We start from the raw sequence: 12,331 nt of genomic DNA, 5'->3' as shown, positions 1-12,331 counted from the left end.
AAGGTGCACGAACTGGAGCGGCGCAACCGGCTGCTGGAGAAGCAGCTGGAGCAGCAGCAGAGCGAGCGCGAGCGGCGGCTGCGCTACAAGACCTTCTCCCGCGAGCAGGCCGTGCAGACCGGGCCGGAGCTGCTGCGGCCCCCCGCTCCCGGCGGCGGGCCGGGCAGCGGCGCGGCGGCCGGCGCCAACGCCAACCACGCCGCGGCCCTGGGCGGCCTGCCTCCCGGTGGCGGCTCGCACCCGCAGTACTACGGCCGCCTGCCCGGGACCATCTGGAGCTACACGCAGGTGCGGCGCACGGGCGGCGGCGGCGTGGAGACCGTGCAGGGCCCCGGAGTGTCGTGGGTGCATCCCGACGGCGTGGGCGTGCAGATCGACACCATCACGCCCGAGATCCGCGCGCTCTACAACGTGCTCGCCAAGGTGAAGCGCGAGCGCGACGAGTACAAGCGGAGGTGAGTGGGACCCCGCCCTGCCCCCCCGCACTCCCTGGTGGGGGGTTGGGGGTCGTTCGGGTCTGGCGGCCCCGGAATGTGTGCGTTCCGGAGGGGCCGGGGTAGGGGGTGGGCGGCCAGCTGGTCCTAGCAGGTGGGGCTGGAAGCTGTGTTTGCAGACTTGGAAAACTCGGTTTTCTAGTTCCGAGGATGGGGACCGGCGCTGACTACCGTGGGGGACACCTCCGCTCCGTCACCGGACCAGGCACATTGTTTTCTAGGTGACATAATGACCGTAGGTGTTTTATGTGATGTCACCTAATCCTCATGGCAACACAAAGTGTGGGGCATTCTTATCCTAGCTTTGTTGATGAGAAAACCGAGGCACGGATGCTAGTGACTTGCCTAAGGGGTCTTGGCTAATAGGTGGTGAAGCTGGGATGTGAGATACTCCTGGCCAGTCTGTCTTCCAACTTAGGTGTTTTCCCCAAGGATGTAGAAAGTGGGCTCCCCTCTGTCAATGGGTGAAAAGAAACAACTCTTAAGTAATCCACTAACTTTCTATTTTTCCTTGAATTTAAAAAAAAATCAAGTGTTTCAGAGTGCTTGGGTCTGTGCACTGAGGCCAGGGTCCGCTGTCTTGCTCCAGCTCTCTCGTGTCCGGTTGGCTGGACTGGATAACAAGACCTACATCAGACTGGCCACGAGTTTTAGAAACACCTCCCTTCACCTCTCTTCTCCCTACCCCGAATTCTCATGGTTTTTTTGGACCCCCAAGAAACTCAGCCCTAAAGACTGAGTTATCTACACAAGCAAAGATAACCTTAGGCTGGAAGCCTGGACAGTGAATGGACCCAGACCACCAGATCTGGCTGGAGTGCGGCGCAGACTGCCTGCTGAACTGGCTAGCACATTTCTGCCCAGCCTGGATTCCCAGCTGGGAAACTGACATTGTCTCCTTCCCGCAACCTGGCCGTCAGTTTTACCTAATCGGCCTACTGATAAGAGGAGAGGGGTTTGTCTGTAGCGTCTCAGGAAGGGAGCAGGGCCCTTTGCTGTCCCAGGCATGGGCATCTCTGCGTTGGAAACTGTGGCTCTGATCCCCAGGGCTTGGAGGATGCCCTGAGAAGCATCTTTCCTTCCGCTTCTGTGTCCTAGTGCTCACGAGAGCACAGACAGCTGGCCATGGGTCTCCTCCCTTTTCGTCTCACCTGGGTGGGCTGGCCACTGGGCAGGATTCAAGTGCCACCTCCAGCACCTGCCAGTGAGAACCTCTGGCTGAACTGAGTGGTCACTGAACTACTTGGAAGCCTGTTTACTCATCAGAGAAATGGGAATGATAAAATCCACCCACAGCTGTATAAGGGGCGAGTAGGCCGGTGATGCCTTTTGGAAGGTATGAAGTAATCAGATTGACGTTATTAAAGATGAGAGACTCTTTGTCAAGCTGTAAGGGGGCAGTTTTGCCCAGAGTCTCCAGTCTCCCATGCAGAGCCTGGCTTCCTGGGGAAATGTCTTGGACCCCAGGGGGAGACAAGCTACTCTCCTGGGCTGGTTGTCTCTCTGCAGGACTCGAGAATGGCCTGGTGCCTTGCCGTGGGGAGGCCACCCCTCTGCCCTGTGTGGGCTGCTTTGTTGGGGTGGGGCAGGGAAACAGGCGCTTGCTCTTGATGGTGAAACTGGGAGGGCCCTTTGGTCTGCCACTGCCGATGGTGTCGTCATGCCCCAGGCTTGCGGGGTGTTTGTTTTATTGTGTGTGTGTGTGTGCGCACTTTTCGGACCTGGCTACTAAGGAGATGGAAACACTGTGCCCAGTCCTAGAGGGAGATGGATTGGCATTGAGCAATGCCCAGTTCAAGTTGCACCCAGGGTGTGGGGTGTGATGTCAGCTTCTGGTGCTGCCCTGGAATGACATGGGCGCTGCTGAGACAGGTGGAGGGTGAGTGTGTGTCTCTTCCCACCCTTGTAGGGGGCGTGTGCACCTTCTCTTCCCCCCATTTTTTTTTTTTTTTGGTGAATTGGGGAGATGCATCTTTTCTGAAATTGATTCAGGGCTCAAGTGGGATTTTTGCCAGAGCACATCTGCCTCCTCCTTTGAGCGAGCCTCAGTTGCCCTGTCTGTAAAGGAGAGAAGAGGGTGGGCTAGAAGTGTCCCTGAAGCTCCAGGCTGCCTCAGAGATGCCGTAGGCATTCCTTGAATGTTAAATAAAAACTGATGTTTAAAAAAATATCAAATGGTCATGAAAATATGCTCACTCACTTTTGAGTTCTTACTGTTAACTCTTGGAAGTCGACTTAACGTTGATTTGTTGGTTCAGAGTCAAGTTAGAGCCACCCCCGCCTTCTCTTCATCGGAAGAATATTCTGAGATCAGAAAGCAAACTGCTAAAAGCTGGTCCCATTTGTAGCTACTAATCTGTGTGAGTCAGGATTTTCCTGATACTCTGTGGCCCAAACCAGAGATAGAATTAAACTGAAGGTGGACCTGTCAACCATAATCCTAGTTCTAAGTGTTAACAGACCAAAATGGGCTCGTCAACCTCAAAGACTGGTGACTGTTTTCTCACTGAGCCTACAATAGATTCATACAAATAATATTCTGTATTTATTTGTTTCTTTATTTGGGTTTCTCATAGGATTTTCTTTTGGGAAGAGGGCAGGCGTATGATCAACCTTTTTGAAAAGCGTAAGAAGCACTGGACTAGATGATCTCAAAGAGTCTTCCCAGCCTTGGCAATATGTAAATCTGAGTTTGAACTCCTAGGCCGCTTCTGATCTTATGCTCAAAGGAGAATGAGACCAGTGTGTTTACCTGGGCTCTTGGCCACTGAAGGCTTCAGATCCTTCCAGGATATCTAGCATGGGGTCCCAAGAGGTGACCAAAAGAAAGAGCCTGTCCTAGGGAAGGAAAGTTTCCAGAGTTTCCCCTGTCCACCTGGAGGAACTCGCTGCCTTGGAGATGCTCTTCTGCCTCTCCAAAGGGCAACCTTGGTTGTGTAGCTCAGTGTTTTCCAAGCTGGGAACTTTTGGGGTTCTGCCTCCATGAACCGCGGCCATAGTCACGTATCACCATCTCTATTATTATTTTTGTAAAATGTTTTAAACAGCTTTGTTGTTGCTGTTCAGTTGCTAAGTCGTTTCTGACTCTGCGACCCCATGGACTGCAGCATGCCAGGCTTCCCTGGCCTTCACTATCTCCTGGCATTTGCTCAGATTCATGTCCATTGAGTCGGTGATGCCATCCAACCATCTCATCCTCTGTCATCCCTTTCTCCTTTTGCCCCTTCAGTCTTTCACAGAATCAGGGTCTTTTCCAATGAGTTGGCTTTTCCCACCGGGTGGCCAAAATATTGGTGCTCCATCTTCAGTCTCAGTCCTTCTAATGAATATTCAGAATTGATTTCTTTTAGGGTTGACTAGTTTGATCTTGCTCTCCAAGGGACCTGCAAGAGTCTTCTCCAGCACCGCAGTTGAAAGTGTTAATTCTTCAGTGCTCAGGCCTTCTTTATGGTCCAACTCTCATATCCATACATGACTACTGGAAAAACCATAGCTTTGACTAGATGGACCTTTGTCAGCAAAGTGATGTCTCTGCTTTTTAATATGCTGTCTAGGTTTGTCATAGCTTTTCTTCCAAGGAGCAAGTGTCTTTTAATTTCATGACTGCAGTCACCGTCTGCAGTGATTTTGGACCCTAGGAAAATAAAATCTGCCATTGCTTCCACATTTTCCCCTTCTATTTGCCATGAAATGATGGGACCAGAGATGCTGTGATCTTAGTTTTTTGAACGTTAAATTTTCAGCCAGCGTTCAGTTCAGTTCAGTTCAGTTGCTCAGTTGTTTTCAACTCTTTGCGACCCCATGAATCACAGCACGCCAGGCCTCCCTGTCCATCACCAGCTCCCGGAGTTCACTCAGACTCACGTCCATCGAGTCAGTGATGCCATCCAGCCATCTCAGCCAGCTTTATTGAGGTATAATTTGCATGTCGCAAAATTCTCCCGTTTTACACATACAGTTCAATGATTTTTAGTCAATCCATCGAGCTGTGCAACTATCAGCACAGTCCAGTTTTAGAACACTCACATCATCTCCAAAAGATCTTTCTTGCACCTCTGCAGTGAATCCGCACTTCTCCTCCAGCCCAGCAGCCACAGACCGGCTTCCTGTCTCTGTAGACTCGTCATATAAACGGGGTCCGGCAGCATGTTGTCGCTTTTGCCTGGCTTCTTTCACTCAGATGATGTTTGTGAGATTCATCCAGGCTGTAGCTCATACCAGCAGTACATCCCTTTGTAATGCTGAATGATATTCTTCCATGTGGGTAGACCACATTTTGTTTACGCACTCACATAGTCAATAAAATGTAAATTTAAAAAGTTACCTTCTGTGTACCAGCGCACATCATCTCATGTGCGTCATTGGTATAGGATCCATGTTTTGGAAACGCTTACCCAAACCAGAGCCCCTGGCCTGGGATGCCTGGGCTCACCCTGTTCACTCCTGCTTTGATTTCCCCTTGGGCCAATCAGCTCCGAGCTCTTTACCATGCGGGAAGTGTGGTCACTGAAACCGTAGCTGACAAGGTTGTCAAGCGTTGATTTGGAAACCAAAACAAACATCGGCACCCTGTCTCCACATAGTGTCACCGAAATATCCTGTTCTGAGCTTGCAGGCTGGGGGCCTTTCCCTGGGAGATTCCTGCCGAATGTAGCTGAACTTTAGGCAGGCGGAGTGTTTTCAGAATGGGCATCCTAGGGACCCAGACTCCAGTGCCTGGAGTTCTCCAGACCCCACCCTGCTGTGAGGCACTGTGTAACCTCGGGGCCAGGCGCTGCTCTTTCTGAGCCGAAGATCTTCTATACCCAACAGGCTTCCTATAGGCCCTCCCTCCCAGCTCGCTCAGCGTTTCTGTCTGTGACTTGGAGGGTCCAAGTCAGGGCTGCTCTGTCTGCCTCCTGGGAGGGCAGGGGGGCCTTTCTCTGTCCCCGGCCGCCCCCTCTCCCGCCCCAGGCCCAGCATGGTTTGGACCGGGCTGGTTTTGTTCCCAGCCCTTGCACGTTGCTGAGTGTCTGTGCCCCGACTCCAGTCTGCCTGGAGGTCTAGGTTTGTTTTCACTGGAGCTCTGTTTGAGGTCCTGGAGGACCATGGTGATCCTTCAGCCTGGTGGTTTTCAGGTGGGCTCTTTGGAGCCCTGGGATCTGGAGCAGGGTGCTGTGAGGTGATTTGGGGAACAGCTAGGGGCAGACCACCTAGGATTTCGCCCCCATCAACCACAGCAGCTCCATTTTCGTGGCTCTCAAATTGATATTCTGAGGGAGAGTTGTTTGGAAACCAAGCATTTTACAGTTTAGCAGAAAAGAAAGAAATTGCTGATTCAGCGGAATACTTTCACTTTAGAGACGGGGAAACTGAGGCCCAGAGGGAGCTGACCCACAAAGACAGGCAGAACGTCCATCTGTCATGGAAAGTTTTGTTTCCTGCCCCGAGGCGATGCCTGCACCATTTGCCTTCTGTCGGGACTTGGCAGAACGCTCTCCACCTTTTTATGTGTCTGCCTTTAAGCATTTTTTAAAAAGCTACTTTCGGGGATGGGAGGGACTTTTGTAACAGCTATTTCTGATCTTGAGCCGGAAGGGGCCGGGCTGTCAGCCCGAATGCAGAGCTCCAGAAAGGGGCTGGGGGGATGCCCGCTGGACTGTCCCTTGTCTTTTTGCCATCACGCCCCAGGCAGGAGGGTGTTGGCCCCCGAGTGCCCCAAAGCCACAAGACTTCCCCAGAAAGCTGCTCAGAGGACTTCTTTCCCCGCACTTCCATTGTTTCTGAAGCCGCTGCAGATACAGCTTCTTTATTTCTGATTGTCCCGGTGGGGGAGGGGGCAGCTTTGGCTGGAGGAAGCATGGATCGAATCCCAGCTCTCCCAGTCTCTGCGTGACTGTGGGCAGTTGCGTGGCCTCTCTGAGCTGACTGGCCCGCTGCTATCTGTGAAAGAGGGAGACTAACTCCCCTAGAGGTCAGAAGGGGGTAAGTCAGCGCCTGGGGTAAGCACATGAGGCAGGCTCCCAGAACATCCCCCATCCCAGAGCACCCCCGCCTCCCACCCCCAGCGATATCTGTTCCTTTCATTTTACAAGGGTTTCTCGGCAAGGCACTGGACGCCGGGCACATCCATTTCAGGACACGTCGTCGCTCTCTGTCCCCTGGAAGGCGCCGGAGATGGTGCTGGGGGCGGAGGGAGAAAGGGCTGCTTCTTTGTCCAGCATCTAAGGAGACTGTTCTTCCTACTCTTACTGGTTGATTTGTGTCTCCGGAAATCTCCGGTCACCCCCTGCCCTTTCTCCCAGCCTCCTTTAAAAGAAACGCACAAACCCCACTCCATTTAGCTCCTTCGTCTTCCAGCATCTCTTGGTTTGGCTGGCAGGCTCTCTGGGGACAAATTTGGGAGGGATTTTCAGAGCCTTACGCTAGAAGGAAGGGAATGAGGTCCCAGAAAAGTAAAGGAAGCAGGAAGCAGGGAGACAGCTGACGCTAAAGATTCCTTCTCCCAGGAATTCGAGGCGGGGCTTTTTCCTTGGCCACCGGATGCGGAGCCACACACTCACACACACACACACACACACACACACACACACACGCGTGCGCACACGCTCATGTACACATGCGCCGTCAGGCTCTCTCTCCAAGCCCGTGCCTGCATCTCCACACGTGTCGGGATTTGAAGGACACAGAAGGGTAGACAGAGAGCTTGCACACGTCCTTTGCCGCCAGGAGATGCGTGGACTTCCAGGGGAATTCATCTGAACCGTGCCACGAGTCAGTGATAGCGGAGGCTGTGGGCGTTGCCTGCAGAGTCCTGGCTTTTGATCCTGTTGATGCGCTGCGGCCGGGCGCTCGGGTTATTTCCCAGGTCACAGATGGCTGCAGGCGCACGGCAGGGAGGGAGGCAGCCCTCTCGTTCCCTGGGCTCTCCCCTGACCTTCCGTCGGGCATTCCTGAGCGCCCACTGCCTCCCCTGGCACAGCACCCTCCACCCTGAACGTAGCTACCCTAACCCTAACCCTTCCTTCGACTGTAAGCTCTGTGGGGGCCGGCTCCGGGTCTGCCTTCTTCATCTTGTACACACAGAGCCAAGCCAGGTTCTGGCCGGCGTCCGAGCTGAGCAAGTACTTGTGCAGTGAGGGAGGCTCTGTGTGCCTGGCTGCTGCGTGCTGGCAGGCCCCAGTAGGCCTGCGTGGCCATGGGTGACCGACACACGAGGACTCTACATCTGGCCGGCCTGCGGCTTGTTGAGCGAAAGGTCTGGATCTGGAGTCGGGAGACCAGGACTCTGGTCCTGACACATCATTCCAACAAGTTTGAATGAAAACCCATCTACTGATGCCAAACACTGGGCCCCCAGCACGGGATATACAGATGGCTTTCCCTTTGTCTCCCTGAGTCTCAGTTTTCTCATCTGGAAAAGGGGGTTGCTGAAATATGTGTCCCGACACCGAAGGACAGGCCATGGGCTCACATGGCTACAGCACATTGTAGACCGTGAAGTTCTAAGAGTTACATGGCCAGATTTCACAGGGCGGAAGGGTGGGCGCCCTAAGGGCTGGGTAGTGCCAGCTTTGTGAGGTGGGCAGAAGTCAAGAACCAGGCTGGGCCCTGGGGAGAGGGTGGTCCCTGACCTTGCTGGCAGCATCTGGGGGTGGTGCAGCCTCTGGGCATGACTGGCTGTGAGGTGCTTAGAAGATTCTAGGCCAGAAACGAGGCTGGTGAAGGTTGCTGATGCCTGCCAGGGCAGTGCCCTCCCACCCCCAATGGGCACCCCTGCTTGGCTTCCTGGGCAGGATGTGGTTTTTTACCCTAGTTCCTGGTACAAGAGTAGTTGTCATTCAGTACTTAAGCCTGGCAAATGCCACTGGTTCCCTCCGGGGGCTGTGGCCTGGCTGAGCCCCCCAGGTGTGGCAGGGGGCAGCTAGAGCTGCCCAGGGGCCCAGGGGGCACCCTGGTCATGGCCCTGGTTTGCCTGTGCTGTGGGCTAAGCTTCCCGTTGCCCACCTGGCAGTGGGGACCACGGAAAGACTGGTGTCTCTGTGACTTTCCTAGAGTGACCTGGATTCTGTGCATGCTGTTTAATCTCTTGTACCTTGATGAATTGCTCTGTAAAATGGGGATAAAGTTTCTTATGAGTTCTGCTTCCCAGGGTTGATATAAAAATCAACTGAAACCGTGGGATGTGGAAACATTGGCCAAAAGGTTTAAAATAAATCATAATGGGTTAGTCGCCATCATTGAGTACCTACTATGTGCTAGGCCTTGGGAGGAAATCTTTCAATAAGTGAGATTTATTTATTAGAGCCATCCCGAGAAGTGGGAATTGATTACTGTTCATTTTACGGATGAGAGGTTCAGCAGGGTGAAGACATCTGCCCCAGATCTCAAAGGAGGGCAGCCTGGGTCTCCAGACCCCAGGTTCAGGCTCCTCCCCGGAAAGATGCTGAAGGCTCCTGAAGTTGGTGAAGGGCGGGAGGCAGGCGGGAGGCAGGCTGAGGGGTGGGTCTCCCCGCCTCACAGCAATGCTGCAGCGGTGGCAGAACAGGAGGTGGCTGCCACGCGGGGAGGACTTCCTGCTGTGACTTTAGAGTAATTATTTTCTTGTGAAGCCAATGAATCAGTGCCAGGGGCAAGCAGATGAGCCTCCCGGGCGGCTTTGGAGGGCGGTCCAGCCCCACTGCTCGCTGAGGACCGAGCTCTGGGTAGGGGAGAGTTCCTAGTTGGCATATCCAGGTGGGTGGGGAAGGAGGGAGGGAGAGTGAGCAGGGAACACGAATCATTACCTGTCGAGCACTTTCCATGTGATCTGATTTAGATCAGAAAGGAGAATTCGCTTGCCGACCCAGGGCAGGATCTGGGGCTCACACTCCAAGTTAATGCTCCTTTGTCATGCCCAGCACCGAGGGCCCCCTGGGCAGTGGTCAGGGGCTCTCCCTGCCTGATGATAAGCAGGAGAGGGCAGCGGGCATTCCGGTGGCCGGAGGGAAGCCGGCCTGCGCCCTGGGCTCAGGTCTGACTTCTGCTTTCGGTGGGTGCTGTGAACTTCGCCAGGGAATGGGGAACTTGTTACAGTCATCCTGTGTCTCTTGGTGGGGAAGATGAGACTGCTGGGTATGGGTGTCCGAGAAGCTGGAGTTCTGTTCTCTGGACAGTGGCTGGGCACCCACCTTGTGCCAGGCCCCGTGCTGGGCACTGGGGTGAAGCATGCACAGCCCCTGCCCTCAGCAGCCCAGGGTCTGGGGAACCAGGCAAATGGGACAATACCACGTTACAATCCCTGCCCAAATAGTACCCGTGCAGACTACGGGCACAGTAAACAGTAATTAATTAGCTAAAAAATGTTTCTATACCATTTACACTCTGCCAGGTGCTATTCAAAGCAGTTTAATTCGTGGAACCTCACAATAGCCCTATGAGTTGCAAACTATCAGTGGCCCATTTTAGAGATGCTAAAACTGAGACCTTGAGGGCCAAGACAGGAAGCAGCAAGCCAAGATTCAAACCCAGGAAGTCAGGCTCCAGACCCAACCTCTTACACTCTGTGGTACCCAGGAAGGGGCATATCAATTGCAGGCAGCTTTCTTGCTTTGAGCCTCAGTTTTCCCTGCTGTGAAATGGGGGTAATAAACCTGGCTTCATGAGGCTGTTTGGCAGATTAAACCAAGTGATCCCTGTGGCAGCATTTTATAAATTGTCGCGTGCTGTGCCTGTGATGACCATGCTCGGAGGCCCTGGGCCCAAACCCACGCAGACGCTTCTTCTCCAGCTTCCTGGGCAACCAGGGGCCACTTGAAGTTCCATGAAAGGTCTTGTCCCCACCTTGCCTTAATAGCACATCTTCCCTTGGTCGCAAGTCAAGCTGGGATGGGGTGCTGGACAAAACCTTTGAAAAGAAACAGCTCAGAGAAGAGCCTTTGTGCGTGACTTGGAGGTCAGGGAGAGAGGAGTCCAGGAGTGTTTCCACCGCTTATCAGCCCCGTGACCTTGAGGGAGACCTTGATTTCTTATCTGCGGCATGAGGACCACCAGCCCTATTGCATGAGTGGCGAGAGAAAGGGGAGGACTGCGCTGAGGCACGGGCAGCTATCGTGATGAAGCTCAGCGAGGCCGCGGGCTCTGTGGGGAGGGGCGGGGGGCGCTGGGGCCCTGGCCTGGGCCGCGCCGGGCAGGGGCTGGCTCCGAGATGCTTGCTCAGCGCTCTCCGGCCTCCGTGCTCCGACTTCGGAATGTGCTCCTGCACACAGCCCCCTGCACGTCTGCAGCTCAATGGAGAGACACCCCCGCAGTGGAGACACTGCCTTCCACCCTCTTAATTGGCCACTTTTATTACTTGGGTTATTTAAGAAGCTTCCTGGCTCACTGCCGCCTGTTGGCCCTCTGGGGGGAGGGGAAGAGCTGCTGGTCTAAGTGGACCTTGTGAAATTCTCCGGCAGACAGGCTCCTCTCTGGGCAGGGTCAGGACATCTTCCCAGGACCCGTGGGTACCTCCCCGACTTGCCCTGGCCAGCTGTAGTAATGGGTAGAAGGCCATCCGGGGAAGAGGGGCAGACTGAGACCAGAATCGATTTAGGGAAAGCCCGTTGCAAAGTCAGAATGCTGGACCAGAGAGGACCCTGGTGGGACTCTGTAGTGCCTGAAACCCAGTGATTCTGGAAGGCAGCTGAGCCAGCTTAAGGCTAGTCAAGGAAGGCTTCCTGGAGGAGACAGCAGCTGAGTTTTGTTCGGAAGGTCGAGTAAGAGTGGAAGAGAGGGGGCACAGGGTGCTGCAGGCGGAGAGAGCTGTTTGTGCAGAGGCTGGGAGCTGAGAGGGCCGGGCTGGTGGCTCCGGGTGGCCGCCAGCGTCGGGACACCGCCAGGCCTGCCTGCTCTTTCCCTCCCCCTTCCGCCCCTCCCTCCCCTTCTGGGCTCCCTGTCTTCAGTTTGGCTGTCTCTCATCCTCTCTCTTCTTCCTTGTTTTGGTCTCTTACCCCTGCTCGATGCCAGGCCTGGGTGGGAGCTCTTTGCCTCCTGCGAGGCTCCATGAGCCCGTGTGTCTGTGAGCGTGGGGCCAGGAGCCTATGTCTCTCCCCTCTGGACGTGGAGCACCCTGGGGTCAGGACCCCATCTCTGCTTACCCCGCACCCCTTGCATTATGGGGCTAGGGTCTTGACATCGTGGTGGGGGGCAGAGGAGGTTGGTGAGAGAGGTACCTGCAGGGTTAGAGGGCAGTGCCGTCCCGGGGGCCTCAGCTTCCCTGGCCACCATCAAGGTCCAGGCCTAGGATTCGACGCGGTTCTAGACGCAGTTCGGGGCTGCGGGGACTAGGCGGCTCACCATTACTCTCCCAGCTGACCGCCCTCCCGCACACCTTCCTCTGACCTCCTGGTGGGCCCAGAGGGTTTGAGGCTTTCTCTGAGATCATCTAGTCCCTCCCCTGCTTCCAGGAGACATCGTTCTCCTGTCATCCCAGATACCTAGATGTGCCTGCTGTCTTTTGAAGAAGACCTTCTGCGAGTTCATCCCTCAGAGTTATATCTTTTGCTCTCTACTCCCACTTAAATACCCACGGCCATTTTACAGATGAGAAAACTGAGGCCCAGAGAAGGAGAGCAGCTCTCCTGAGCTCACATAGCACAGCAGGGGCTAGAGCCCAGTCCCTAAACAGGGTTCTTTTGAAACCCTTGAGCTAAGGGATCCTTCCGGAGGCTGCTGGTCCTTTAAGGAGGGGCTTGGAAAACTCCCAGAGGTCAGAGAGCTTAGAGTGAAGAAGTCTTGGAGCCTGTCGAGGTGGCGCCCACAGGGACCGAGTGAACCCTGCCTCTTGGCCAGACAGCTGGGTCCCCGGTGCTGCAGAGCTGCACAGGAGATATCCGAGG

The 12,331-nt window shown here is 54.7% G+C and overlaps 1 protein-coding gene across 1 annotated transcript in view; it reads left to right on the top strand.

Moving 5' to 3' along the window:
- IFFO2 (intermediate filament family orphan 2) overlaps nucleotides 1-12,331 on the top strand; it is a 55,554-nt gene that overhangs the window by 5,380 nt on the left and 37,843 nt on the right. Inside the window, 1 exon segment of the mRNA XM_010830223.1 lies at nucleotides 4-455. Within this exon segment, the coding sequence (XP_010828525.1) occupies nucleotides 4-455 (452 nt within the window).

The sequence above is a fragment of the Bison bison genome, unplaced genomic scaffold (genome assembly GCF_000754665.1).
Source record: "Bison bison bison isolate TAMUID 2011002044 unplaced genomic scaffold, Bison_UMD1.0 scf7180017864516, whole genome shotgun sequence".
In the NCBI taxonomy this organism is placed as follows: domain Eukaryota; kingdom Metazoa; phylum Chordata; class Mammalia; order Artiodactyla; family Bovidae; genus Bison; species Bison bison.
This window is presented reverse-complemented; position numbering and strand designations above follow the sequence as displayed.